Source organism: Hydractinia symbiolongicarpus, chromosome 11 (assembly GCF_029227915.1).
Source record: "Hydractinia symbiolongicarpus strain clone_291-10 chromosome 11, HSymV2.1, whole genome shotgun sequence".
NCBI lineage: Eukaryota > Metazoa > Cnidaria > Hydrozoa > Anthoathecata > Hydractiniidae > Hydractinia > Hydractinia symbiolongicarpus.
In genome coordinates, this window is record NC_079885.1 from 7,000,032 (window position 1) to 7,024,551 (window position 24,520).

Consider the following 24,520-nt stretch of genomic DNA (forward strand, 5'->3'; position numbering starts at 1 on the left):
TCCGAAAATTAAAACTGCTTTATTTTCGACAACAATTGACACAGTTAATAAAAAAAGTATGCTGAAAATGTTGGTCACATCAAAATTTTGATTTTTGTCAACTAATGCCGTTTAAGACCATAAACGTTTCAATCGCAAGACTTTCAACCATGAATGATGGGCTGTATTTTTTGTTAGCAATTTCTTTTAAAATGTGAGTTTAATGACACGTTTCGTTTTGTTTGCGTTTGTTGTAAGATATAATGTCACTGGTGTGCTTTATCTTCAGAGGTTCATGCACCAAACCCCTTCGAATGTTTGGCACAATAACACAACGAATTAGCAGGTTTTCATCAAATATTTTGGTAGCGCGCGGAAATTCTTAGAGCCCCCAGGGTTTCTTGTTACCTTTAAAACGTTTTGTTGTTGGTGGTGGTAAAATTTTGGTTAAGTTATCTATTTTTTCTGATAATGCGAAAGAAAAGATCTTTGTTTATATCTAAATTATTAAGTTAGTTCTAGTTAGACACCAAACTTAAGTTTAATTGTGTAATGGAAAATCTTTTATTTTGAAGGCTAATGATCAAGATCATTTTTTATAGAACTTCTATGAAGCCTGTGCCTCTTTTATATGTCTGGTCTATTTAGTGGGTTTATTTAGTAAGTCACGTGTTAATGCAACGCGTCAAGAATTTTTCTTTAAACTCTTGTAAACAGCGCGAAGAAAGGGCGATCAGGAGCAAACAAAAAGAAAACCAGAAAGGTTTTCCCTTTACTTAGCATGAAAATATTGTTTTTGTTGTTTTTAGAAATTGTAGCAAACTGAACTTAACAACTTCTCCTAGATGTTTTTAAGAATTTAGGCTGTACAAAACATTCTTGCTTCTTTAATTTTGCTTCTTTAAATATTTGCTGGTCAGAGACTGTTGTGTGGATCTCTTCACTCGAACCTGCGAAATTCCTGACAAAATAAAACTTGATAAAAAAGCGTAATGTATTCCATAATGGCGGGTGCTTAAAAATCTCGATTTTATGTCAAAGTATGCGCTTGCAACAAGAATTACCTTATTTATTTGTTGCTTTACTAAAAAGTTGATTTATGCCGTTTCCAACACTCTCCTTATAGTGGTGTTTATAAAATACTGAAGAATACTGTTATAAAAGAAAGTGTTTGCAGAAGAAATTTTTTGCGAATTAGCTGCACCGTAAAATTTTTGCATTTTGCGGGAGAAAATCTTCGCGGTTCTACGAAATCAGAATTTTTGCAAAAAAAAACTAAAAAATCTATACCTGACTACTTTTCATACATTTTGTCTTATAACGGCAATACATTATTTCTAATTGGCAAATTTGCGGTCCACGATTGACCTTACTCTTTACAGTAATAAACTTTTACGAATTTTTCAAACACCGCAAACACGAGTTTAAATAGATCTAATTTTTCGAAAGTAATTGTATCGTATCTGTACAAAATCGCATTTGTCATTCGCAGGCTAATTTCATAAAGCATTAATTATTGCGAGGCGAAATTTAGCCTATTCGCAAATAATAGGTCCCGTGAAAAATTTTCGTAGCCCAAATCCTGCAATATAGACCAAAACTTCATTTCTTTATTGCTCACCCAAGTTTGTCTTGGAAAGCGCTTTCATGCAAACACAAAAGATCGCAAAACATTGACTCGATATCGCATTCGCAATAATAAACAATGAAAGTATTTTTTTGGTGACCAAATTCGCAAAAAAAAAATTCCGCAAAATTTTTGTCAATATTTCCCGAAGTTAAGTATTTTGTTTCGTGCTTGTTTTGATAAAGAAATAAAAAAAGGAAAAAGTGACAAAAATATTTTCCAACGCCCTTCTTGATTAGGCACGCCCATTTGTTCAAAACACTACACGCGCCCTCCACTTTCTGGTAGCCAAAGATGTGAACACACGACATCCGTTTATCGTGTAACAAGGTATCAAGAAACGTACTTTCTTTTAAGGAAATTTTGGATGTTGTGTGAAAATAATAAATTTTCACTTAATATATTGCACAGGTGGCGAGTAAGTGCCCAATCTAAGGTAAAATTCAAACGCCCGGGCTCATCACGGTAAGGGGTAGTTTGCAACCGTTTAAAACGGGACTAACAAAAAGTTACAAACATTGGACTAAAAGTTGTTTAATAATTATCCTATTTGATAAAAACTTCCCTAAAGAAGAAGCATAGATTTTACTTTGTCAAATTAAATCGCGTTTCTCAACTTCAGATGGATATCTAAAAAGGGTTTTTTATGCTGTTTTTAAAAAGTTTTTTTCTGGAAGAGCATCATAGAATTCGACACGGTTGTGTACGAAGGAGACCAACACCACTGTATTCACAATTGCTGAAGCTAATTCATGGAACCGGCGTGAAACAATATTATTGCTAAAACGTCGATTCTTTCTTGTCGTAGAACTCTACCTTGATAGATGAGTTCTAAAATCTGTAAAGATACCAAATGGATTTACCTAGAATTAAACCTTAGCTATAGATTCAGCTGCAATAGATGTAATGAATAAATAATGAGCTTAGTACTTGAGCCATCCGATGAAACGATGTTAAGTACGCACAGCTGTGGGCGACTCATCTATAATTCATGAATGTGGCCCTGCAGCTAGTAGAAACAACTTTCAATTTCGGTATTTTGGCTGTTTCTGTTGCCCACACTAGGTTGCGTTAGTAATTGGGGATTTTTTTCTGCTTCTTTGTAAAAATGCTTGACGATTTGTGATTTGAAGTGTCGATGCATTTTTGCGTATATGAAACAGTTGGAGACACTGTTGCACATTTGGAGCATGGATAGTGCGGTGTCCATGTGTTGCAATCCAGTTCTAAAAAGCGAGAAAAATGAGAATTATGGAATAAATGAATGAATGAATAAAAACGGTGTATAAATGAATCAGTTAACGAGTAAATAAATAAAGTAATGGATAAAAAAGTGAGTAAATGAGTAAGAAAATTATTGAATGAATGAGTTAATAAAAAAAATTAATAAAATAAATAAATAAATGAATGTGTGAACAATTAAATATGTGAATGACATGATAAGCAGCGTAATTTTATGGAAGACCAGTCTGAGATAATTATAAAGACAGGTGATATGAAGTCCTTGTTATCACGCTCGTTACAGTCTTCAGCAGTTCTACACAGGATATAAATTCTGGAACATAAAACAACACGAGAATGAACTTACGTCATGTTGATGTGATGGGATTGAGGAAGCATCCGTGAAATCAACATAGCGCAGTCCCATATGTCGTATGGTAGAACCAGTACAGCGAACGTGCATCCCATGATAAACAACATGAAAAATATATTTTTGTTTTGTCCTTTGTTTTTATCGCACTTTTGATAAGTCAAGCTACGTCTTTTACGCCTCTGAAAAGAGCGATACACCGTTAAAGTTGTTGTCGAAAACACCGTAATGTAGATTAAGTCACGAAACAGTAAAGTTGCTACACGCGGTACGGTATACGTGTATACCCCTTTATTCTGTACGCATCGTTCGTGGTTGTATACGCCGTGAGGTTTAATGTGTAGCGCTTTGAACTGGTACCATTGTAATGCGAACGATATAATTATCGATACGAACACGGATGTGTGAATAAACGTTGGCGTAAGTTTCTTTCGAAACGGCGTTACGATACAGCGATATCGATCCAATGTTATGATCAGTAGTATACAAATAGAAATATTTATCGATATGTAGTAGCACGAATATATAGTTTTGCAGCCGAACCATCCAAACGGCCAGTCTTCGTGGCACGTTAAATTCTCGTAAACTTCGTTTATCGCGATAACGCACGATATCACGTCGAATAAACTCAAGTACCATATTAAAACCTCGTAACTCTTACGAGCTCGTTTCGTGTACGGGCGAAATATGTAAAGGACGGTGCTGTTTCCGATAATCCCTGTTGCGATGATGAAACAATAGATGGACATGTAGATTATACTGTAGTTGTCCAGACGACATGTGGTGGATTTGTGAAGTTGTTGCACAGCACTCGTGTTAGTCATGTTTCGTTTGTTTGCTAAAATCAAATACGTATGTGAATATATATTGATGCATATATATAGTCTCTTTACGTGAGGTAGTTTCTTCTCTTATCGTTACATTGTCGAAAAGGAGCTCTGCAGTATTCAATGAGTTGCTATGTTAAAGCAAGGCAATATTTCGATAACCATTTCAGGAGTCCATCATGTGTATTTAGCCTTCACATTGCATTTGGAAACGCACTGGCGAATGTCAACGGTTTTCTATGTCTTCTAAAACATTTTTGCATAATAAGAATGTGCGGCTAAACAAGACAACTCGGGAAACGTTAAAAATCACAAGACCGACACAAGAGCTTAACACTAAATATCTATATCAAATGAAATCTTTTTTTCTTGCGCACAGAAATCGGTTTTAGTAAACAAGTTAATAATGAAATAAGCAGAGCCGAACTTTTCTGAATACTAATGCTGACTTGTTATGTGGTGTTCACACATCTTCTTAGTGCCGACTTTTACACGTGTCATTATCATTAACACTTGAATGACGAAATGTGTTTTTTTGTTACCCAACTGTGAGAGTACCATCTTTAATGTCTTGTGTATAATTGTTTGTTTATTTGTATAGACAGTTACCTTATCGTTAAAAAAAAGTCGGCAAAAAAAATTTGTCGGCAAAAATAAAAAGTCAGCAAAAATATTAGTTACTTGGACAAAATTTAGACACTTTTTGCCGACTAAATTTTTGTATTTAGTCACTTTTTGTTGACAAAATTTTAGAATTTAGTCACTAACAAAGAATAATTGCATAAAACTGATAAAAATTAACAAGAAGAAAGAAAAACGGCAAAAAGGTGGTCGGAAAAAAGTTAATTCGGAAAAAAAATGTCGGCAAAATAGTTTGGTCGGTAATGAAAAAGTCGAAGAAAATTTTAGTTGGCAAAAAATATTAGTCACTAAGGCAAAATTTAGTCACTTTTTGCCGACTGTTTTTTACCTATAAGGTAGGTTATTGTACGCGATGTTGCTATCTGCACCTCCGGGCGAAAAGGCGTACGCCTATATGGTTTAAGCGGTTTTAACGCAAATAACCGAAAAGGGAGCCAAGATAATTAACACTTTTTTTTTAGCTCGCGCTGTTGCACCTATCCATAATTAGAAAAGAAAAAATCTATTTATCTTCTTAGTACATTTGGAAGATTAAGAGGTTTAAGAAACACATTAGCCTTCAGAGTTGACATTCTGAGATTTGCAAGGCTTTGTATTCACGAAACGTCAAAAAAAATACCTAATGATTATTCGTTTGTAGACGTTAACCTAAAAAAAAAGATTTAAATTTCCAAAGACTTTCTCGCAGTTCAGAGTTTAATTATAAATAATTATAAAGACTCGTAAAGAAAAGCTTAAATATTCCAACGATGGCTCATCGTGAATTTCTTTATGATATCAGAAGTTTTTATCCAGCTCGCAGGCCATGCAACCTTTTTTTCCCTAAAAATCACAATTTTTAATTTTCCCCTCGTGTTGCATGCTGACAAAGAACGGCTTGAATCGACCTGTAAATAAAAATATAAAAAAGGTATTTACAACGTTAACCATGCACTAGCTATAAAAAACCTTCATCTTGCTTGAGCTCAACAACATTTATATTTTCATGCAAGTATAAAAAAACCTGCAATTGTTTTCTTTTCTTTAAAAGCCTTCTTTTTCCTTTTTTTCACTCTTTGTTGGTTCTACTTATCTATTTGTTTATTTGCGTGTTTTTACATTTCAAATTAATCGCGTGTGAAGGAACAAATGTTGCTTAAAATAAAAATTGAATAGCAAACAGAAAAAATCTTTCAAATTTTTATTCTACCACCTATACGAAAAGTAAGTTTACGAAGGAAACAAAAAAAATCGCAAAAGATTATTAGAACTAGAAAAAAAAAATATATTAGTTTCTTTTATGAGAACGTTTCAAACAGCCAACTTTGAAGTCAAATTTTAATCATCTTTCAAAAGTTGTTTCAACAAAAAGATTCTATAAATTCTGTGAAGACGAACATATTAGTAACTAATATATATTATTTTAAAAAAATTATACTTTACGAAAGTATGGAATTATTACATGACCGAAACACAATAAGGTCAACGCAAGGAACATGGCTTTAATTTCCCAGTAAGAACAGGTTGATAACGTTAATAGGTCCTATATTACCCCGCACAACAGAAGAACAAACAAACGAACAAACCGTACTGTAAAATGTACCATGAAACCTTCGTGAGACATTCCACACAAACTTTATACTATGGTAAAATTTTGCTAAAATATTTAGAATTAATAAATATAGATTAGTGTAAATAGCGAGTGAAATGCTTGCTCCTCCCTCTGCTAGGTAATTCGCATTGCTTTGAGATAATATATAATCCACTTTCAATCAACTTCTTATTTAACTATCTCACATTAATAAGACATGCATTCTTTAGGCTAGCAAACACTGCTAACAAAAAAACGTCTGCGGTGGAGTTTTATTTGCGCCTAATTTGTGGCATTCATGTCACCCTTTGTGTGCTCCTGCGCAGAGAATGAAATTTTTTTTATAAAGAGTCTTTTTTCTCTTGCGATTTTAAGCGGTTCTTAGGTCGATTTGTCTACTGGAAGATATACAAAGGCTAGGCTTAGAAAGGAGCTTAGCCTTAAAAATACGTACAGGGTTAATTAAGCGCATTATACTCTAATTGTTTAGGAGATTAGCGTTAGTAGTACCCTGCTGTTAGAGTTTTGCAGTGGCCATTCATTTCTCTGTTTTCCTTCATAACATAAATATTTTGCCACTGGAATGTGTTTTTTTTGCACAGCTTAGAAATTCTTTTCCTGCGTGAGGTTTACTTCTGCCGTTTTAACTATTTCGGAGTGTATACAAAAGATGTTGCTGTGTGTACATGAAACTTTGAATTTTTAGTTAGCATATCGTGAATGCTAAAAAACGGACGCCCTGTTTAATTGTGCGACCTTTTTTTTATCTGGGCGTGTGCTCAAGGAAACGTGTGGGTGGGGGGATTCGTTTCTAGAGATATTTTACTTGCATCGCATATATACTAAAGCTGTATTCAGAAAATATTTATTTGAATAAGGTGGCGTTTGGTAAGGTACTTTGTAGTTTAGCTTTACCTGGTCGTTAATTCCGGAGGAAGTATATTTTAGCTGGGCGTTAATTCCAAAGGGAGTATATTTTAGCTGGGCGTTAATCTCAGAGGAAGTATATTTTAGGTTGAGTGTTAACTCGAGCTTGAAACGCAGAAACGAAAAAAACTACCGTTTTACTTTTAAAAAATGTTAAATCAGAATCAAATTTGTTGAGTGACAGAGTCAACTTGTTGTGATTTTTAGCGTCAATGTGGCAATCGTCAGTTATCTTTGCAGTAATTCCGTTATATAAAGACATTCATCTATATTTTAAGACTTTGCAAATATCTCGTAATTATCCACACCAATGTAATAATTAATTTGCTATTTGCCTCCATTATATCCTTAGTATGAATTTTTTATAGTGGGATTTTTGATAGTGTATTCTATGCTTTACTTTTCAGGTACAGTTACACTATGGAATGCTGATTTACTAATGCTGGTTTTCCAACATTCATGTAAGCGATATTTAGTCTATTGATAGAGTTATGGAATTAAATTCTGCCCCCTGACTTTAACTATTTAAGATACATGTAGAGATGTGCGGCAACTCGATTATCAGGGGGTATGTACACTAGTAATGTAATGCCTTAAAATTTAACCTGCAGTAAGTAGAAGCAACGAATGTATCAACTGGTACACGCTTTTCTTGTGTAAGAATATGCTTTATAAGAATATAAGGCTGGGATTTTGGTAAAAAACAATAGATCTATTGAGCGTAGAACAGTAGAGAAATGTGCACAAGCAATCGAAATGACACGTTTGGCGTGTGGAATAAACTCGCGGGTGCTCGATAAAAATAAAAAAATATAAAAACATTACGTGTTTCCCCCGAATTATTATACGTTAATTACACATCAATCTGACATCGGAACACTATTTTCTGTGCCGTCATAACGTCGTTGTTAATTGTGACGTGTTAATAACGTTTAAACTTTGTACGATACTAATGTTTGCGCAACATTTTTAAAATGAAGTCAGAAAAATAACATTTGACACAGTGAATACAAAAACAATACACACGTGTAAAAACAACTCTGGTGAAGCCAACCGGTTCGCAACAAAAGCTAGCTTTGATCTTGTAAGAAAAGCAACGAAACTCATCACACGTGCTCAGATGTCGCCGTCTAGTTATTACTCCATTCCCAGGCTAAATAAAAAATGTTAAATTGTCTAATGACGTAACTCGTCGAAAGGTTGGTTTATATGATGAAGTTTCTGTGCGAATGAGCCTTGGAGAGACAAAAATTTTCTTGCCTTTTTTGTTCTAAGAATATTTCTACTGGGTTGGTATCGGAAATAAAATTGCTAAACTATGCCATCAGAGTAAAAGTTTTTTGGTACGAATTCAGCTTTTTTGCTTTTTTACTTTGCTTAAGACGGCATTCAAGAGGAACTATCTGGAAATAAAATGTGTGATGTAAAACCCTTGGATAAGTAGAATCGTCCAGTGTGAAACTTAAGTAAAAACAATTGGTAGATTTAGAATATATTTCCTAAAAACAAGGAAATTAAATATTTAATTGTGAATATTGATTTAACACTCTCCACCATGCACACTTTAAGAGAGGTTTTCATGCAACTGTATATACCGCACGAGCGAAAAAGCTGGGAAGCATTTTTTTGCTCAAGTTTGAATTTCCCGCTCGAGGGAAAATATATTCACAGTAAAATGGATTCAATGAACAAAAAACATAGGTGTGCCACGAAACTTTTTTAAAAGAAGACGAGTAAAAGATAGTAGATAAAAACTACGAACTAATTTCGAACCGTTAGCTCAGTAGGTAAAGCGCTTGACTCGTGTCCAAGGAGTCGTGGTTTCGATCCCCACAACAGGCCGGTTTCTAGCTGGATAGAAATCTCAAAGGTTTCGATAGCTAAAATTGGAGCTTCATACACTTAGAACGTTCTTTTTTTTCCTGAAAGAATTGAGAGGGTACATCCCTCGAAATCAACGGGATCGTCCACATAAATATAAAATCACTACTATTTTCTGTCAACTGTGAACTGTCAACTATAAGAAATTATTCATTTTTTTTTTCATATTTATATTTAATAAAATAGATTCCTAAAAACGTTTACTTAACTTTTCGAGAGAAGCCCCGGAGCATATTTTTACGTCGATTCAGGGGTTATTTTACGTTATTGCGCATGCTTGTATTATTGGAATCCGCCCCCCCCCCCCCCCCCCCGGTCATAGTATGTTCGAAAAACCCCGGACCGAATAGTGTTAAGCCAATTAAAAACTAAGTGTGAATGCATAATTTAATGTCCGCCAATCCGAGTTTAGATTCTTGTGATTACGTAACCTTTTAATTTTTAGTGCATACTGACTCTGTTACAGAAGTGTTATTCAGTCCAGGTACGTTTTATACTATAATTTTTACCATAGGTGTTAGACTCCATACACCAACTTAGAAAACCAGAACGCTGAAGTAAAGCAATGAATTGGGTTCCTTACAAAAACAAAGGAGTCTTTCTACCGTCATAGCTAATTTGATGATTGTCAACTTTGTTGATTCAGCAGTTTGAAACAGGCTTAAGCGTTTGTTGCTTCAGCAGTGTGAAACAGGCTTAATCGTTTGTTGATTCACAACTTTGTTAGGTGTTTTTCGTTTTTGTATTCTGATTTACTGTTTCAATTGGCTACCCCAAAATTCAACGTTTTCCTCACACCGCTTTGTTTCCATTTTTACAAATTATTTTCACTATTTAGACGGTAGCCGAATTTTAACGTGCAGTTTGGACGAGCATATAAGAGTGATTGATGTTAACACAGAGGTTGAAGTGTATTGCAAATGTTTAGGCGAGGGAATAAGGTAAGACTATCTACTAATAATGCCTTAAAAATATCATTCTTATATTCGGTTGTTCGTGGAATAAATCACCAGCTAATTTCAGGGTTCCTACACCTCGCAAAGATCCTAAAATTCCCCGATTTCTTGTAAAAAATCTTAAGGTCCCTTAAATGTTTTAGGAAACATCCAGTTGTGAAACTTAATTTTTTTAATGAGTTTTCTTCTCTGGAATATAATCCAAAATATTCATATTGATCAATCCAATTTGTCCTTCTTGTTCAATTCCTTGATTCTCGAGATTCTAAGTTACATTTTCATTAAATTCTTCTAAATATCCTTAACCTAATTGCAAAATGAATGGAAACCTTGGTTTAATCCTTTTTTCCACGAAACTTTATTTGCTTAACTTGTCTCAAGCTGGTATACTTTTGCGCGCGATATTAAACTAATCCGACTTTTTCGCCTAGATTGCCTTCGCTTTAATATTTTGACCAATCAAAATGAAGGAAAAAATATTTCTGTTTATTGTTTGTTTGCATATTCAAAACAGTAAAGTAGAATGACATTTAATTTCCCGACAGCATCAAACTTTTTTCTCTAACCAATTCTTCGACATTATTTGGTTTCCTTTTCTTTTTAATTCCAGACCTCTTTTCTGGGTTTTCTTTCAGGTAAGAGATTTAGCAATGTCAGATCGAAAATTTTGCAGAGGTTTTTCTTTTTGTTTAAAATCTTCCTGCGCGCTAATCTTTATTAATTTACTAATGGAAATCAATTTCATATTCTTGCGCTCGCAAAATGAGCCTGCGCATTTTGCGTTACAACGACAAAGCGCCGAATAAAACCTTTTCCAGGCAAGTTTCAGCCAAGCGTGAATTTTCCACTCATATCTCATGTTAAAATTTCCACCAGAATTTCATTGAGAATCGAGTTTTTACCTCAGTTGTGATTGAAGACCACCGTACACAAATCTGGCCAGTACAAGAATGGAAATTAAATGCGCGAAAATTAAAGAAACACAATTAGGAATGTAATTTATCCGGTGATGTCCATGTTCAAGCCGCACTGCTTTGATTTTAGATGTGCATGCTGGGATGGCCATATTGTTGTTGCAGGTGGAGAATCTGGTGACGTTATCGTATGGGATCTGATGAAGGACAAATGTTTGACACGACTTCAATCTCACCACGGTATGACGTAATTTTGTACGAAGAAAATGAAAACAAAAAAAGTGTTTATGTAACACGTGCTAATTGTTCCCGCCATTTTCAGCACAGTTAGTTCAAATGCGCTGTTTTAAAAAAATTATTTTGTGACGTTTCAAACTCTTGAGTGTCTATCCTGTCTACTGCGCTTGTTGTTATAATAGATAAAACCGCCACTGGACTAATTAATAAAATGCTTACTCGAGGATAAGTAAAGTAGGCTATACATCTGTGAGATTTCTCGGCACGGTTTATCTAGTGTGTGCTTCCAGATTACGTGTGTCTAGCTCGAAAATAAGCAAAGTCAAATCGGTTAGGTTTTTACCCATAATGCTAAATGGCTTTTTTCACGTACCGAAACTTTTACACTATCGCTATTTATTCCAACTTAAATGTAACAAATTTACAGACGAAAAGCCCTTGACTCACATCGTTAAAATGGCGCATCAATGGAAAAAGATATCAAAAAAAGGCAGTAGGCGACATTTGGAAATTGTTTTCCTGTATTTTCAGAAAAAACTGTCGCGTTAAAATTGTTTAACCGTGAAGTTTATTCCGGCGCGATAACTAAAAAAACTTTTCTCACTTTTGTTTTTTCTTGATCGTTTTTGCACCTAAAAACTTGATCATTCCGTATACTTCGTTGAAAAGATTGTAAGCGGGCGCATGGTGGGTGTGATGCTACAGGCATCTCTGACGTAATAAGATTGAGGTCACGCACAATGGTATTGCAAGTAGCCAGACGCACGCAATGCTGTATAATAGACAAATGTTATCTTGGAAGAAAGACACTTTTTTCCTCCGAGATTTAATAAACTATGGAAATATTGTCGTATTCTCGAAAAGTTTCTTTCCTCAACGTCTGTATAATAATAGCTGTTTTTTGTCTGTCTGTCTCTCTCTCTCTCTGCGAGAAAAATGTCGTGTTACGAAAACACTAAATGCGATATATAAAGATCGGCGACACCGTGGGCTTTTCCCCGGGTAACCGACTTGTATTGATATATTTTCCAACGTCTAGGTGCTGTTCATAGTTTGTCGTACAACTTGAAGAAACAACTTCTTACAACAGGTGGCGCAGATGGAACGATAGCAATATGGCAACATTCTTCTCTGTAGAAACATTCTTAGAGTCTTGTTGATACATGCGTTATTGTGGGTGGCTTGGTTCGTGGAAAGCAAATGAGAGATATGACAAAGATGGCGTACTTGTTGCGTGTGTATTGTTTTTATTTTTTCGCGGTGGCGTAATAAAGTCTAGCATTCTTTATGGGTGTTTTATAAATGCTAAGATATTCCGTTCCGTAAAATATGATCTCATGGTTTTTTGAAGGCTTAGTGTTGGATGTAAAATGGCCAACGTTTTTTATATATAGGATATGTTATTGAATAATATATAATTATCATGTCTTGAACAAAAACAACAAGCGAGTTTATTCTAAGCTACGTTTCGACAGCTACAGCTGTCATCGACGAGCAGTAATCGAATCTATATTTGGGTATGTATTAGATGAGGAGATAATTAGAGGAAATTAGCCAATCAGATCACGACAATTTATGTAATTTATTTCCCCGACACTATACTTTTTCTGTTTGAATGTAATGTTTGGCTTATACTGATCTATGGGTATTGATATATTAACATGTCATATTACCAATTTCTATTTATCATTATATTTTTATATAGATATATAATTTTTTTTCACTAAAATGTCAGTCTTAGACTTGAGTAAATTTTCTATTTTTGTTCAATTCATATTTTGTCTTGCTAAAGATAATAAAACCCAAGGTTTACCCGGCACTGCATTCTGGGAAGTCTTTTTAGATGACACTGCATTTTATTGAAAACCTGCGATACCTTGAAAAAAGCGAATTTCTTTAAGGAAAGAAAATTTAGCGGATTTAGTGGTTTTTACAAAAATAAAATTCTTGCTAATTTTCGCTATGTAAAAAATCTGATTGGTAAGTTATACGCTAAGTTTATTTCCCACAAAATTTCCTTCTCGCTCAGAATTCTCCTGTTACCCCTATTCGGTCCGGTTTTGTGGAAATACTTTTCAATGACTTGTCGAAATTAAGTCGAACTTGGCACTCTTATAGTACGACGCAAAAGGAACAAGAAGCCCTGTGGCTTAAAGATTTCCGCCATTAGCAATAATCTAAACTTTGAAGAGGACTGAGTAATATAGGGGAACAAAATCATTGAATATTCTAAAATTTTAAAATTCAATTTTTGATTATTATTGAAACTGTAAATTATAGCTAACTTACATAAACTTCATTTCTCTATAAAAACAATTTTAAAAGAAAAATAATAAACCTAAAAATTGATGAACAATAAAAACAAAATTTATTTATTTTCTCTTTTTCCCTGAAAAACAGCTTGGAAAATATCTTTAAAAGTGGCAGCAAATTATTTTTTACATAATCAGTTAGGAAAGGTAACTTTTCTTTTATAACACACTTGCCACGATTTTATAGCTATAATACATTATCTTTCACCAAAATTATTTAGCCTCAACAATTCCTCTTTAAATTAAAATTCATGAATAATTAATTAGTTCTGCTGAATATGGCTTTAAGCTGGATTACCATCAGTGCGAATTCCTCTTATCTCTCGGGGTTTTGTGACCCATTGATCTTTTTTCGCAGTGGTGAAAATTGCAGAGCGACACTTTTTTTGCTCTTATCGCCCAATTTCAGTGCGATAGTCAGAGCGACAATTATCAAAAAGTTTTGATATTTATCTCTCTGAGTTTTCGCCCAAAAGTGCAACTTCAAAGAAATACCGAATGTTCTTTTAAAAAAATTGAATAGATTCTAATAATATGTAACTTCAGCACATGCTGACACGTGTTGAACTTAAGGGAAGATGAATATTTAGCTATGGCAGCCATCTGTCACATTTATTAAAGAAGACCTGTGTTCTTGCTTGCTGGGAACTCGAGTTATAAGCGAAAACCTGAGTTTTCATATTCATGAAAACCCGGGTTTTTACTTGATTCCCAGGTTTTTGAAAAAAAATTCCTGCTCAGTTTATTTACTTGATGCGAATCCACTGACCTTAAAACACAACATTTTTTTCTACCTTAGTGTATATTTTACAGACCACAGAACAAAAAATCAACAAACCACCTGGTGTTCCGAGTGTTTCTTAACAAAAGCACATGGTGTTTTAGAAACTGAAAGGCCAATTGTGAAGGACAGCTGAGTTCTGGTGAGATGCCTTCCAAGCAAGATAAAGGAAAAGGATTTCTGTTCAGACAATATGTTAGGTCGCTTAGTAGAGAAGGCGTTGAGAGTGAACAAGAACCAGCAGGTAGTGGCTAGAAATATTTCATTCAAATTAATATTTATAAAAGCTGAAAGCTTGTGTCCTATAGCCAGGCTAGATACCTATAATAGCTAGCTAGCTAGTTTCCCACAACAGCATGCCACCAATACCGTGAATAGACTTCGTTAGCTATAGCTAGCTATATTAGCAAGTTGGGTATAGACAGTTAACTAGCATTTCTCAAATTCTTTTTGCTTGATTTGCATTCATATAAGGGAGTATTACTATGATTAAATAGACATGTTACTCTCAGGCAAATCCGATTCAGTAATTTTTATGTATACGCTGCTCATCAGCAAAATAATTAAAATTTTAATAATAGGAGACTTTAAGATTTTGATTTTGGATTTGTTGGCCCGTCTGAAATTAATTTGCTGTAATCATGGGGGTAGCTATAGCAACTAAAACGTAATATTCGTTGTTGGCTAATGTTGGTTTATTGGCTCCTTGGCTATGTTCGATATAGGTTGGCTTGTTGGCCAAAATTAGTTAAAACTGTGATAGTGTTCTAGCTTAGTGGTTATTATGACTCTCGCACCTTGTATTTAATATGGGCAATTGAATGTTACCATAGCCCCGGGTTAACCCCAGCCATGTGAAGGAAATGCAGGAGATGGCACACTGTGTGGGCCGTTGGATGTTGCAAGGAGTTGTCTGGTAGAGTGCAGATCCTAATTGGGTCTGCATAGCTCAAAATGACCCCTCTTGGAAATAATAAACAGGGCATATCCCTCGAAATTTGTGAGGCTATCCATGTATAATATGCACATCTCTAAAATTTGTAAATATTCAAATTTATACACTAAGTACAACTGCCTCTATAGTGGTCAAACTTGTGACGTTTTGTGAAGAAATTACCATGCAAATCTATAGCAGTGAAAATGTTTATATATATATATATTTTTAAAGGAGTATCATTTCCCCCATAAAAAAAGATCACTACCAGGTATATAACTATATATTTATCCATCTTTAGGTATTTTGCAACTCACATACCGTATTCTCTGATATTACCACCTCTCTACTTATACTTTCACATTTATTTGATTTTAAAATTCATTCCTGCCTCTCTAATAGTCCCACATTGCTGCATATATTCGTGGGTAAACACACAAGTCAATATAGAAATAAGAAAAAAAAATTCTCGCTATATTCCCACCTAAAATTTTGAAGTTCAATTATTTGACGCGTTGCTGTACAATCGGGGAGAATACGGTATACATATTTACACATTTATATTTTATATGAAAATCAATTTATAGGTGACTGAAACAGTATTTATTTGATATTTATTCTTTGAACAGAGACAACCAGCAATATTTGATTCAGCTAGTCTTCTTCTAACTGCAAGGTTGCTATACCCGAGGCAAGGTCACTTTCTTCTTTTCTTCCTCGACGCCGCCTTCTTTTACTTTTCATATGCGAAATACCATTCTGGCAAGCTTCACATAGGTTCTTAACGTGCGGTCCATTCCCATTTCTACCTTTTCTTCTTGGTGCAAAGTTTATGACCATACCATGATCAAGTATACCATACAACTGCTCTAAAATTATAGTCAACAATTCTTCTAAGATGTCTTGCATGAGCTGAAGATTAAACATAGGAAGTTCGTAATGATTTCTACAGTGATTGCATTTCTGACCGATTTCTTCTTTTTCTATGGTTAAAACTTTACCATCCAGGTAAATGCTAAATATAAGCAATGCTTTAGCCGACATCCAGTTTTTTCCACATTCATTGCACTTAAAATTGGCTTCATCAGGCATAAAAACTTCTAAAACATCGTCAAAAATTCTGCTTTCTTCAAAATTTCTTTCCGTGAGATCAGAAAGAATGATGTTCTCAAAATGAGTTTTCCATAGTGTTCTATAGTTCTTTAACTTTTTTTTATCTTTATCAGTTTTTCCTAAACTTTTTGATTCATATTTACTATGAACTAACTTCCATCTTGGTTCGACAATCATCGTTAGAAGTTGAAAATCTCCTGAAAAGCAAAAATATAAAAAACATTTATTTTGGTTACGTCTAGCAACAAACACAATAGAATTCTAAGAATAAATTAAACATGAGAAATTCTATTGGCTAAGAAAACAATAACTTTCTTAGATCACAACAAAACCGTAAAAACAAATGCAGCAAATATGGCGGGAAAAAGGCATCACACTAAACTACATCACACTAGGCACGCACCTAAAATGTTTTTTATCATTTAATCCAACGTGACTTATTTTTAAAGGTTTTAGGAAAAAATAGAGACATTTTTAACGAGCTAAAAACAAGATATGTTACAAGAATATTAATAAAATATTAGGAAAAGATAGAAACCAGGTCTAATTCAATAAGACAATAAGTTGAGACACGTTTTGTTCTTTTCACATCTTCCTAACAATAAATTAGAACAGAAAAAACAACAGTATTGGAGTAACTTGTTATATTTAGAGGTATTGGTAGAGTGGTACATCGCATGACATATTTTATAAAACATATTTCATATTCATCACAGATCTTTGCACTTGACATCGACCGACTTGTGACCAGCAATTGGATTAAAAACTTTCTCGGTATCCACGGCCAAATGTGGATTGCATCTTTTGTGCGTATTTTCCAAGAAAGAAAACCGTGAAGCTAGTCACTTTACAGTTGTCGATGTCCGTCTGTTCTTCTTCACGCCGACATTTTCTTGATTATTTGCGCCGGTGCGGTACATAAAACGAAAATTGCATCAATTAATATTAATGACAGTTAAAGTTTGCGATGCTTTCCACGCGACCAAAGACCGAGGCTTGGCCGAGGATACAACACGTGCATTTATACTATTCTCATGCGCATGCGCATAACCCGAAAAATCGGGTTACATTGTAGTGCAGAATCCGAAAAGAAACTTCGTTCCCGACTTATCGCAGAACGTCGGAAACAGCGCTGGTCTCAAAATGTATGTTTACTGCCTCTAGCTTTATAGGTGCGAATCAAGCAAGCTATTCCTAGCTTCTCTGTCCGACAGCAATGCGCAAAGTACACAAGTTCAATATGTATGGAATACCTCATTAAACACGCGACGTCCCAAAGACATTTCTTAAAAATATGGAGTTATATGTGGGACAAAGTGTTTTATTTTAATAAAACGAAATGTCTTTCTAAATTTATGCGAGTTCAATTATTATTCGACAATAAATTATGGTTCTTATGTTTTTATACGAGAAAGTGTTTTAAAAATGCACGCCATTATAAACTGCCACAGAAGAGATGCTGTATATTTAAACTTGGCGATATAATTGTGATCAACAATATTACACTTCTTCTCTCAGCCATGATTTTGCGTTTTTCGTTTGACCTTTCTACTCATAAATTAAGGCGTGAGTATACAAAAAAGGTGTGATATTTTAAAATGCTAATAATTCACCCAAACTTTATTTTGATATATTAATGTATATATTTTTAGAAGGCCTGTATGATTACCTATATAATGGTATAAAAACTATTAAGAAAAAATAAAATTTGAAAGTTTAATAGACACGGAAAAAAAAGACCCCTCTCCTACAAATGCGATCTCTTTTACAAAACTACTAATTTCTCAAGTTTGCTGTTTGCTTTTTTGTGATCACAAGATATTGATCTAAAAACGCTTTTTTAATTTTTTCATAATGTTTTTGAGTTTTGGAGTTATTTAGTATTAAAAATTTTCACAATTTTTTATCTCTAATTGTCAGAAAACTCACCATAACTTGCGTTCTATTCATTCTCAAGAAATAAAAAATAAGCTTTTTTAGATCAAACATTCCTCTTCACGCTAAGCGTGCTCTCTAAGAGATTTAAAACGTAAGTGATACTCTCTTAAAAATTTAACACTGTAAAAAAGACCTTTTAAGTTTCTCACAGAAATCTTATACTTCTGCATAATAATTGATCACTATGGTAAGGACTATTTGTTAACAGGTTTTTTTCACATCTTCTGTTTATGCTGCACGTGTTCGCTCACATTCGCAATTATACACAGTTGAGTATGGGTAAAACAAAAACAAACTCTAGAAGCAAAAATCACGAAAAACCTGTACTTGAAAGAAAAAAAAGAAGTATGTTAACGGAGATGAGTGACTGTGGGTAAGTAGCTATAAATATATCATAATTTTTTTTATTTATTTTTTATTAAAATTATTTTGTTAACTTTTCTAGTTATAATGGCACACTCTTTGTTAGCAGCCTAGAAGACTCTATTTCTTCGAGGAAAAAAAGAGGAAAATAAATAAACAAATTCGTTATTTTCATTATTGTTTATGGGCAAGATGTATGTACAGAAAAGAGATGGGTCCGTGTGAGGCCCAGTATGCTTACCCTAAAACAGTTTTGGACTTCATTCGAGAAGTTGCTCCTGGTGATATAACGGGAGAAATACGGGAAGACGCATATGAAGTTACAATGAAAGAATTTTGTGACAGTTTAAACATACCTTTTGTAGAAGAATAAAAACATGTATTTACAAAATATATACAAAATATGTAAAAATATGTTTTTGTGCTCCGTTATGGTTACTTGACTTAAGAAAGACAAAACATGGCCATTTATTTCACTGAAGGCAGAAGTTATGCCTTCTCAAAGAGTAAATGAGGATCCTCACATACCCTGGATCATTGTGGACATAAAAATGTTAATGTTCTTTCTGCCCACTGCACATGTATGGCTGGGCTTTATGAGTCATTTAGTCACATAGGGACTTTGTTATTTAAAGGGGCACTCCAGTGAAAAAAAAATATTTGAAAAAAATGTTATTTTTATAAGACAATACATAAATATGTCAAAATAAACCTTTTACAATCGTTAAAAATCTTTATTTATACCTTAATCGCGTCCGTAAACATCTTCAATTTCAAATAAATTTGCAAGGTCGCGTAAAGTCGAGAGGACTAGGTCCGAATAAATTAGCATACGTCACATCGTGCAAAAAGTCCGTGAGCTCAGCAGCACGCCTTCTAAAAGTTTTGTTTACTTACTGTTTACATTGTTCGTTGATAAGATGTCTTGTAATAATGACGAAGAATATAACTTAGAAAGCTCAGAATCGGATAATTCTCTTCATGAAAAAGACTTTACAAAGCTACAGCCATACGAATTTGAACCTCTTGTGTCTGACGAGGAAGAAGTTAGTAACGGTGTAGAAAATGACGAGGTTTCTTTTACTGATGCAGAGCCACGTACGGGTAATGCAAATTGGTGTGAATGTGGAAATTGTAGAGCAATGGAAACCGATACTGAAAGCGTGTGCTGTGTCGAGTCAAACGAAATTCCTGATGAGTTTTTCCAAGGTAGGTAGGATATATACTGCAAATATAATTTTTTTCTAAGCGAAATTTTCCTTTTTAAACAAATAAAAAATATATTTCATCGCTTTTCTTTTACATTCTTTTCGTCAAAAACTTTATCTTTTGCTTCAATAAAATAATCTTTCATCACTTTTTTTTTACTTCACAAGCCAATTTATTTTTATTTCACGGTTCAACAATCTAATTCCTCCGCATGCGCTTTTTTTTGCACACAAATGCAAAGAAATCTTATGTAATGTTACATTTTCTCCGTGATGGAGAACATTGAAATGCGTGATCGAAAGATCGAATAAGGTTCGTGTGGAAATGATAAGTTAGTAAAACGGGGGTATAAATATTGTATAATTGAAAATCACTCTTATCATAGGTCATAAATGCGTTACAGAAGCTGCTGATTTTCAAGTGGTTGTTTTGACAAAAGCTGTTTTAGAAACTGCGTTATCTGCATTGCATGATTTGAGAGGAGACACTTTAGAATTAAAAAATGAGTAAGTAGCTCAACCTCGTTTCCAAGCCCTTCTTTTGTCCGAGAAAAAGAAGGTAAAAAACTGACAATAATGCCTCCCTTATTTTTCTATATAGATCTTATCGTTACGCTGGTTATAAACAGTTCACTTGGTGGATACACAGTCGATTGGGAAAAGGGGTGAGAAGAGTGATTCCTTCTTGTGTAGTATGGGCAATTCGAAGAAAATATCCGGCAGAATATGAAAAATATGTTTTATTCAAAGAAAGTTGAATAAAAATAAAAAAATAAAAAAGTCACGTTTTAAATCTTGTCCTGATGGCTTTAATGGCATCGCTTTTGTCGGGTTTTTCAACCTCTGTTATTCTTTCAGCAATTTCTCCTGTTTGTGGTAACTTATCTTTTTCGTTGTCGATTGGTTCCAAAGTAGCCGTCATTAATTCTGCTAAATACGCCTTTTCTTTCTTCTCGGTAATTTTTTTTACGACCCAGGATTGTGTTACTCGTGAAAAGACTTGTTTATAGCGGAGTACTCCTTTTTTGGTAACAGCCTGTTCACAATTAGTCCCCGAGTTAAAATCAAGGACAGCCAGCTGCGTGCGCGCGATCATACCTTCCATGCTGAAATGAATACGTTTCGGGCAATATTTGGTAAGCAAAGAATGGAATACCTCTAGGCTTCCCGTATGGCAAAAGTGCGCCAAATAGTTCATGTCGGCAAGAGTTTTTTTATTTTGCACAATAGTCTCCACTGCTTCATATGCAGGTGAATTCAACTTTAACCATTTGCGTTGCTGGTCTAATGTGGGGTGCGCACATTCATGGAAATATTCATTGCCTTGCCAAGAGTGGATTCCACGAATATGATAAAGAATGCTAAGCCACCTTTCACGTAAAACGTTTTCATTTTTGTCGCATGAAGCGCAGCACCACCATAAATGATTTATAATGGATTTGATCCAAGGTATCAGCTCAAGACATTCTTTGCGCTTCGCAGCAGCAGTCAAGCTTTTTTTCAAGCTTTTTCCAAAGTGCCAAACGTCGAACTGGTGGTTTATCTCAGGATGTTCTTTCTTCATGAATGCGCGGATTTGAACATGGCGATCTGTTGTTAATGCTGAAACTGTCACTTTGTGGTCACGCAGCTTATTTAGTAGCGTTACTAATCCCCACTTCTCCATTCGACTAGAATTCCCTGCAGTTCTAACATGAACAACTTGAAAGTCGATGATTTTATTGATGTCTACGCTCATTAGAGTGTACGTACCATACTTTGCACTGTAACCTGGAGAGTCACTTCGCCCATCACCAATCAAATTCCCTTCTTTCGCAGCGCACTCAGAATAAATGTTATTTCGATATTTTTTATAAAAAGTGTTTAATTTTGGAAAAAGAACGGACCTTTGAATATCATAGAAGGTGGACTTAGAGATAAACTGAAGCCTCAAAATACTCATCATTTCGGCAATGCGGGCGTATGTGTTTCCGGAATACAATATGGCTGCAGAAAGTAATAAGTTCCCTGCTGCTCTTCCATTTACGATAGGTTGAGACTGCCAGCTGAAAACATGTTTATTTGGACAAATACTAGTAACAATGATAAGAGTTCCACGTTTTACCACACGAGTAATGCACGTTTTTTGTAAACACGTGAAACAAACTTGAAATAATGTCAACAGACAAGACCAGAAAACAAGAAATTGTGCGTCGCTTTTGAGCCCTGGGTTACATTCAGCAGTGTCAAAAGACTCTTCTTCGCTGATATTTTCATCATAACTGTCGTCGATGTGAATTTGTAATTGCGGTGAGTATAAAGAATCATCAGAAGGGCACTCATCACCAGAGACGATATCATGATCACTTTCCATATTTGCATTCAGCAAGAATGTCACGTCAGCTTGCGGAGGAAAGGATAGGTCGGTGTTAGTAGACTTACATCGTCCGTGCGGAAGAGTAAATTTCACTTTTAAAACATCCTTCGTTGGTTGTATCTCAGGATGAATTGCCTCTAAGGGATCACATTGTGTTCTAACGGACCTGGTAAAAGTATTGGCACCAACCGATTTCTCTACCGTTTCCACAATTGCACTAACGCCTTGTTCCTTAACCAATGAAATTATTTCTTGTTCAGCGTATACTTCAAGGTCAACATCATCCTCCACACTTAAAGCCTTTGCAACACACTAGAAAAAAAATGATCAGAATAACTTCCAAGAAAAAAGACAGGCACAACTCACATTTTGGCAATAGCATAAATTTTAAAAACACACTTGTTTTTTAGCGAAAGTTTCCAATCTTTTTGATGTCGATTCTCTTGAATTTTCAGGCTTACTAAAAGAAAAAATTGTTGGAACAGCATCCTCGGTCAGCTGTCTCTTTCTTTTGATACCAGTAAGTTCAGCCTAAATAAACAAAGATTAGAAGTAGCGCCGATGAAATGATGCTAATAAAATGGGCACATTTACCCCCTGAAAATATTCGGCAGGTCCTTCCATCAAAAAGCTTCTTTTTTGAAAAACAAAGAATAGAAACTTACGAGCGCTACGAAAGATACATGTCTAACTAGATAACTTTGTATTGGAAATTGGTATAATGTTCTTTTATAATATAAATATGTAGAAAACGTTATTTGGTTGTGTTGTGGATATAAGTACAAATAATGAAATGAAGAAGAAATGAGAAACTTTGATCGCGTTGACTAGCTAAAATGGCATTTTTACGAAGTGGCAATATTTTAATATGGAAGATTATTACCTGGAGATCCCTTTTAAAAGAACTATCTGTGAAGTGCGACGAACAAATATAAAAACTTCGATCGCTTGGTAGATCACCTGTACGACGTATTTTGTTTAGCCATTTTTGTCTGAGTTCTTTCTTTTTCACAGACGGGATTCTGTGAAAACTGACTTCTTTACACTTTTCTGATCGATTGGTACATCCAAACGCAGAGCAACTAACCATTTTTTAAAGATTTAAACGTAATTTACATACAAAAAGCGATTTAAATGTAAGCCAGAGGTCTTAACATGAACGTTCTCTGCGCTCGCTTAAACTTTCTGCACGATGTGATGTCATTGTTTATAATCGGGTCCAGTCCTAAATGAAATCGCGCCTGTCTGTTTTTTTATAAGAAAAAAATTGAATATGCGAAGGCTAGTACAACGATTTTAAATAAGGAAAACAAGTGAAGTAAGTTTTTTTTGATTTCTTATGCTTTTCTGAGTACGTATAAAACAAAAAAGAAAAAAGTGATTTTTACTGGAGTTCCCCTTTAAAATTGAGACTGCTGTTCGTGCTGGATTCACAAAAGAGTCCCAAAAGGTTCATGGTATTTTCCCTTGTGTCGAAAGGCCAGAAAACAACAGGTATCTCAACACAGTCAGTGACATGACTTTAAAAGTCAAACCGGCTATTTTTTATAGCCACATCTGTGTTTGTCGTCCAGTGGTAAGACACCTCACTATTTTAAACTGCTCCGAGAGAGTTTGTTTTCACTCCAGTAAATCGGGCATGCGCAGAAAATTACCGTCAGTGATTAAGCCGGATCCGAGATTAGCCGTATTCTGCCTGTGTGTCCGCGAAAGCTGGGTCCTGTAACGGAAACACGAAATTTTTAAAATGCGCACGAACACCAAATGCGATATATTTTTGTCCACTTTGTTGCAACGGGTTAATTTAAAGGACGGGCAACCCCGTGAATTCTTCCACGGGCTAGCAACTTCTCTTTAATAATAGACGTCGTCTGTCTGTGTGTCCGCGTAAGCGGCGTCCCGTAACGGAAACACGAATGTTTTAAAATGCGCACGAATATCAAATGTGATATACTTTTATCCACACACAATGAAAGTGGAGCTCTCTGGCGCACTCACCGTTTTTTGAGTCAAACCCTAATTTCAAGGGTCTAGCGCAGCACTGTTTCCTCGCTATATTGATCCTCTGCGCAAAGGGTCAATACCGCGGGCAATTACCGCTGTGCTGCAGTACTCTCGTACGAACGCAATGTTATCACCCTGGTTGGGGTCACAACATAAAATAAAATGTCCAGTGCGTTAGAAAATTTTCCAACATATAATAAAATGACTTCTTACTTGAGAAGCATGATTAGCAGTCTCTATGAGGCTGTATCTGCACCAGTGGCAGCAACACGCGATGCACTCGCAGAGAGACTGCAGAGTGTGCGTGAAACTGCTTCTTTATTATACCACAAGGCTAAGGAGAGGCTTGGTTACGGTCAA

At 34.9% G+C, this 24,520-nt stretch overlaps 4 protein-coding genes across 4 annotated transcripts in view; 2 read left to right on the forward strand and 2 right to left on the reverse strand.

The window, feature by feature from the left end:
* Positions 1-12,921, forward strand: part of LOC130613803 (protein FAN-like) — a 32,207-nt gene extending 19,286 nt beyond the window's left edge. Inside the window, exons 33-37 of the mRNA XM_057435146.1 lie at positions 7,571-7,624; positions 9,490-9,528; positions 9,883-9,985; positions 11,045-11,154; positions 12,191-12,921. Of these exons, the coding sequence (XP_057291129.1) occupies positions 7,571-7,624; positions 9,490-9,528; positions 9,883-9,985; positions 11,045-11,154; positions 12,191-12,288 (404 nt within the window). The 3' untranslated portion in view covers positions 12,289-12,921. The remainder of the gene's footprint in view (positions 1-7,570; positions 7,625-9,489; positions 9,529-9,882; positions 9,986-11,044; positions 11,155-12,190) is intronic.
* Positions 1,748-6,424, reverse strand: LOC130613804 (galanin receptor 2a-like). The gene is made up of 2 exons (XM_057435147.1): positions 3,195-6,424; positions 1,748-2,832 (listed from the first exon to the last, which is right to left on the reverse strand). Exons 1-2 carry the CDS (start codon positions 4,019-4,021, stop codon positions 2,616-2,618), a joined length of 1,044 nt encoding a protein of 347 aa, XP_057291130.1. The 5' UTR covers positions 4,022-6,424; the 3' UTR covers positions 1,748-2,615.
* A 6,591-nt stretch (positions 12,922-19,512) lies between the features above and the next one.
* On the forward strand, positions 19,513-20,558 carry LOC130614087 (P2X purinoceptor 7-like). Its single transcript, XM_057435483.1, has 3 exons — positions 19,513-19,801; positions 20,187-20,307; positions 20,402-20,558. Exons 1-3 carry the CDS (start codon positions 19,513-19,515, stop codon positions 20,556-20,558), a joined length of 567 nt encoding a protein of 188 aa, XP_057291466.1.
* Positions 20,528-22,153, reverse strand: LOC130614086 (uncharacterized). Its single transcript, XM_057435482.1, has one exon. It carries the CDS (start codon positions 22,151-22,153, stop codon positions 20,582-20,584), a length of 1,572 nt encoding a protein of 523 aa, XP_057291465.1. The 3' UTR covers positions 20,528-20,581.
* Positions 22,154-24,520: the final 2,367 nt, after the last annotated feature.

What these genes read in the sequence shown, in the direction of transcription:
- LOC130613804 (XM_057435147.1), bottom strand. Translation starts at nt 4,021, where the DNA reads ATGACTAACACGAGTGCTGTGCAACAACTTCACAAATCCACCACATGT. An exon ending in TCCCATCACATCAACATGAC is followed by an intron (nt 2,833 to 3,194) that starts GTAAGTTCATTC and finishes CTCGCTTTTTAG; the next exon opens with AACTGGATTGCAACACATGG.
- LOC130614087 (XM_057435483.1), top strand. Translation starts at nt 19,513, where the DNA reads ATGTCTTGTAATAATGACGAAGAATATAACTTAGAAAGCTCAGAATCG. An exon ending in TCCTGATGAGTTTTTCCAAG is followed by an intron (nt 19,802 to 20,186) that starts GTAGGTAGGATA and finishes CTCTTATCATAG; the next exon opens with GTCATAAATGCGTTACAGAA. An exon ending in ACTTTAGAATTAAAAAATGA is followed by an intron (nt 20,308 to 20,401) that starts GTAAGTAGCTCA and finishes TTTTCTATATAG; the next exon opens with ATCTTATCGTTACGCTGGTT.
- LOC130614086 (XM_057435482.1), bottom strand. Translation starts at nt 22,153, where the DNA reads ATGGAAAGTGATCATGATATCGTCTCTGGTGATGAGTGCCCTTCTGAT.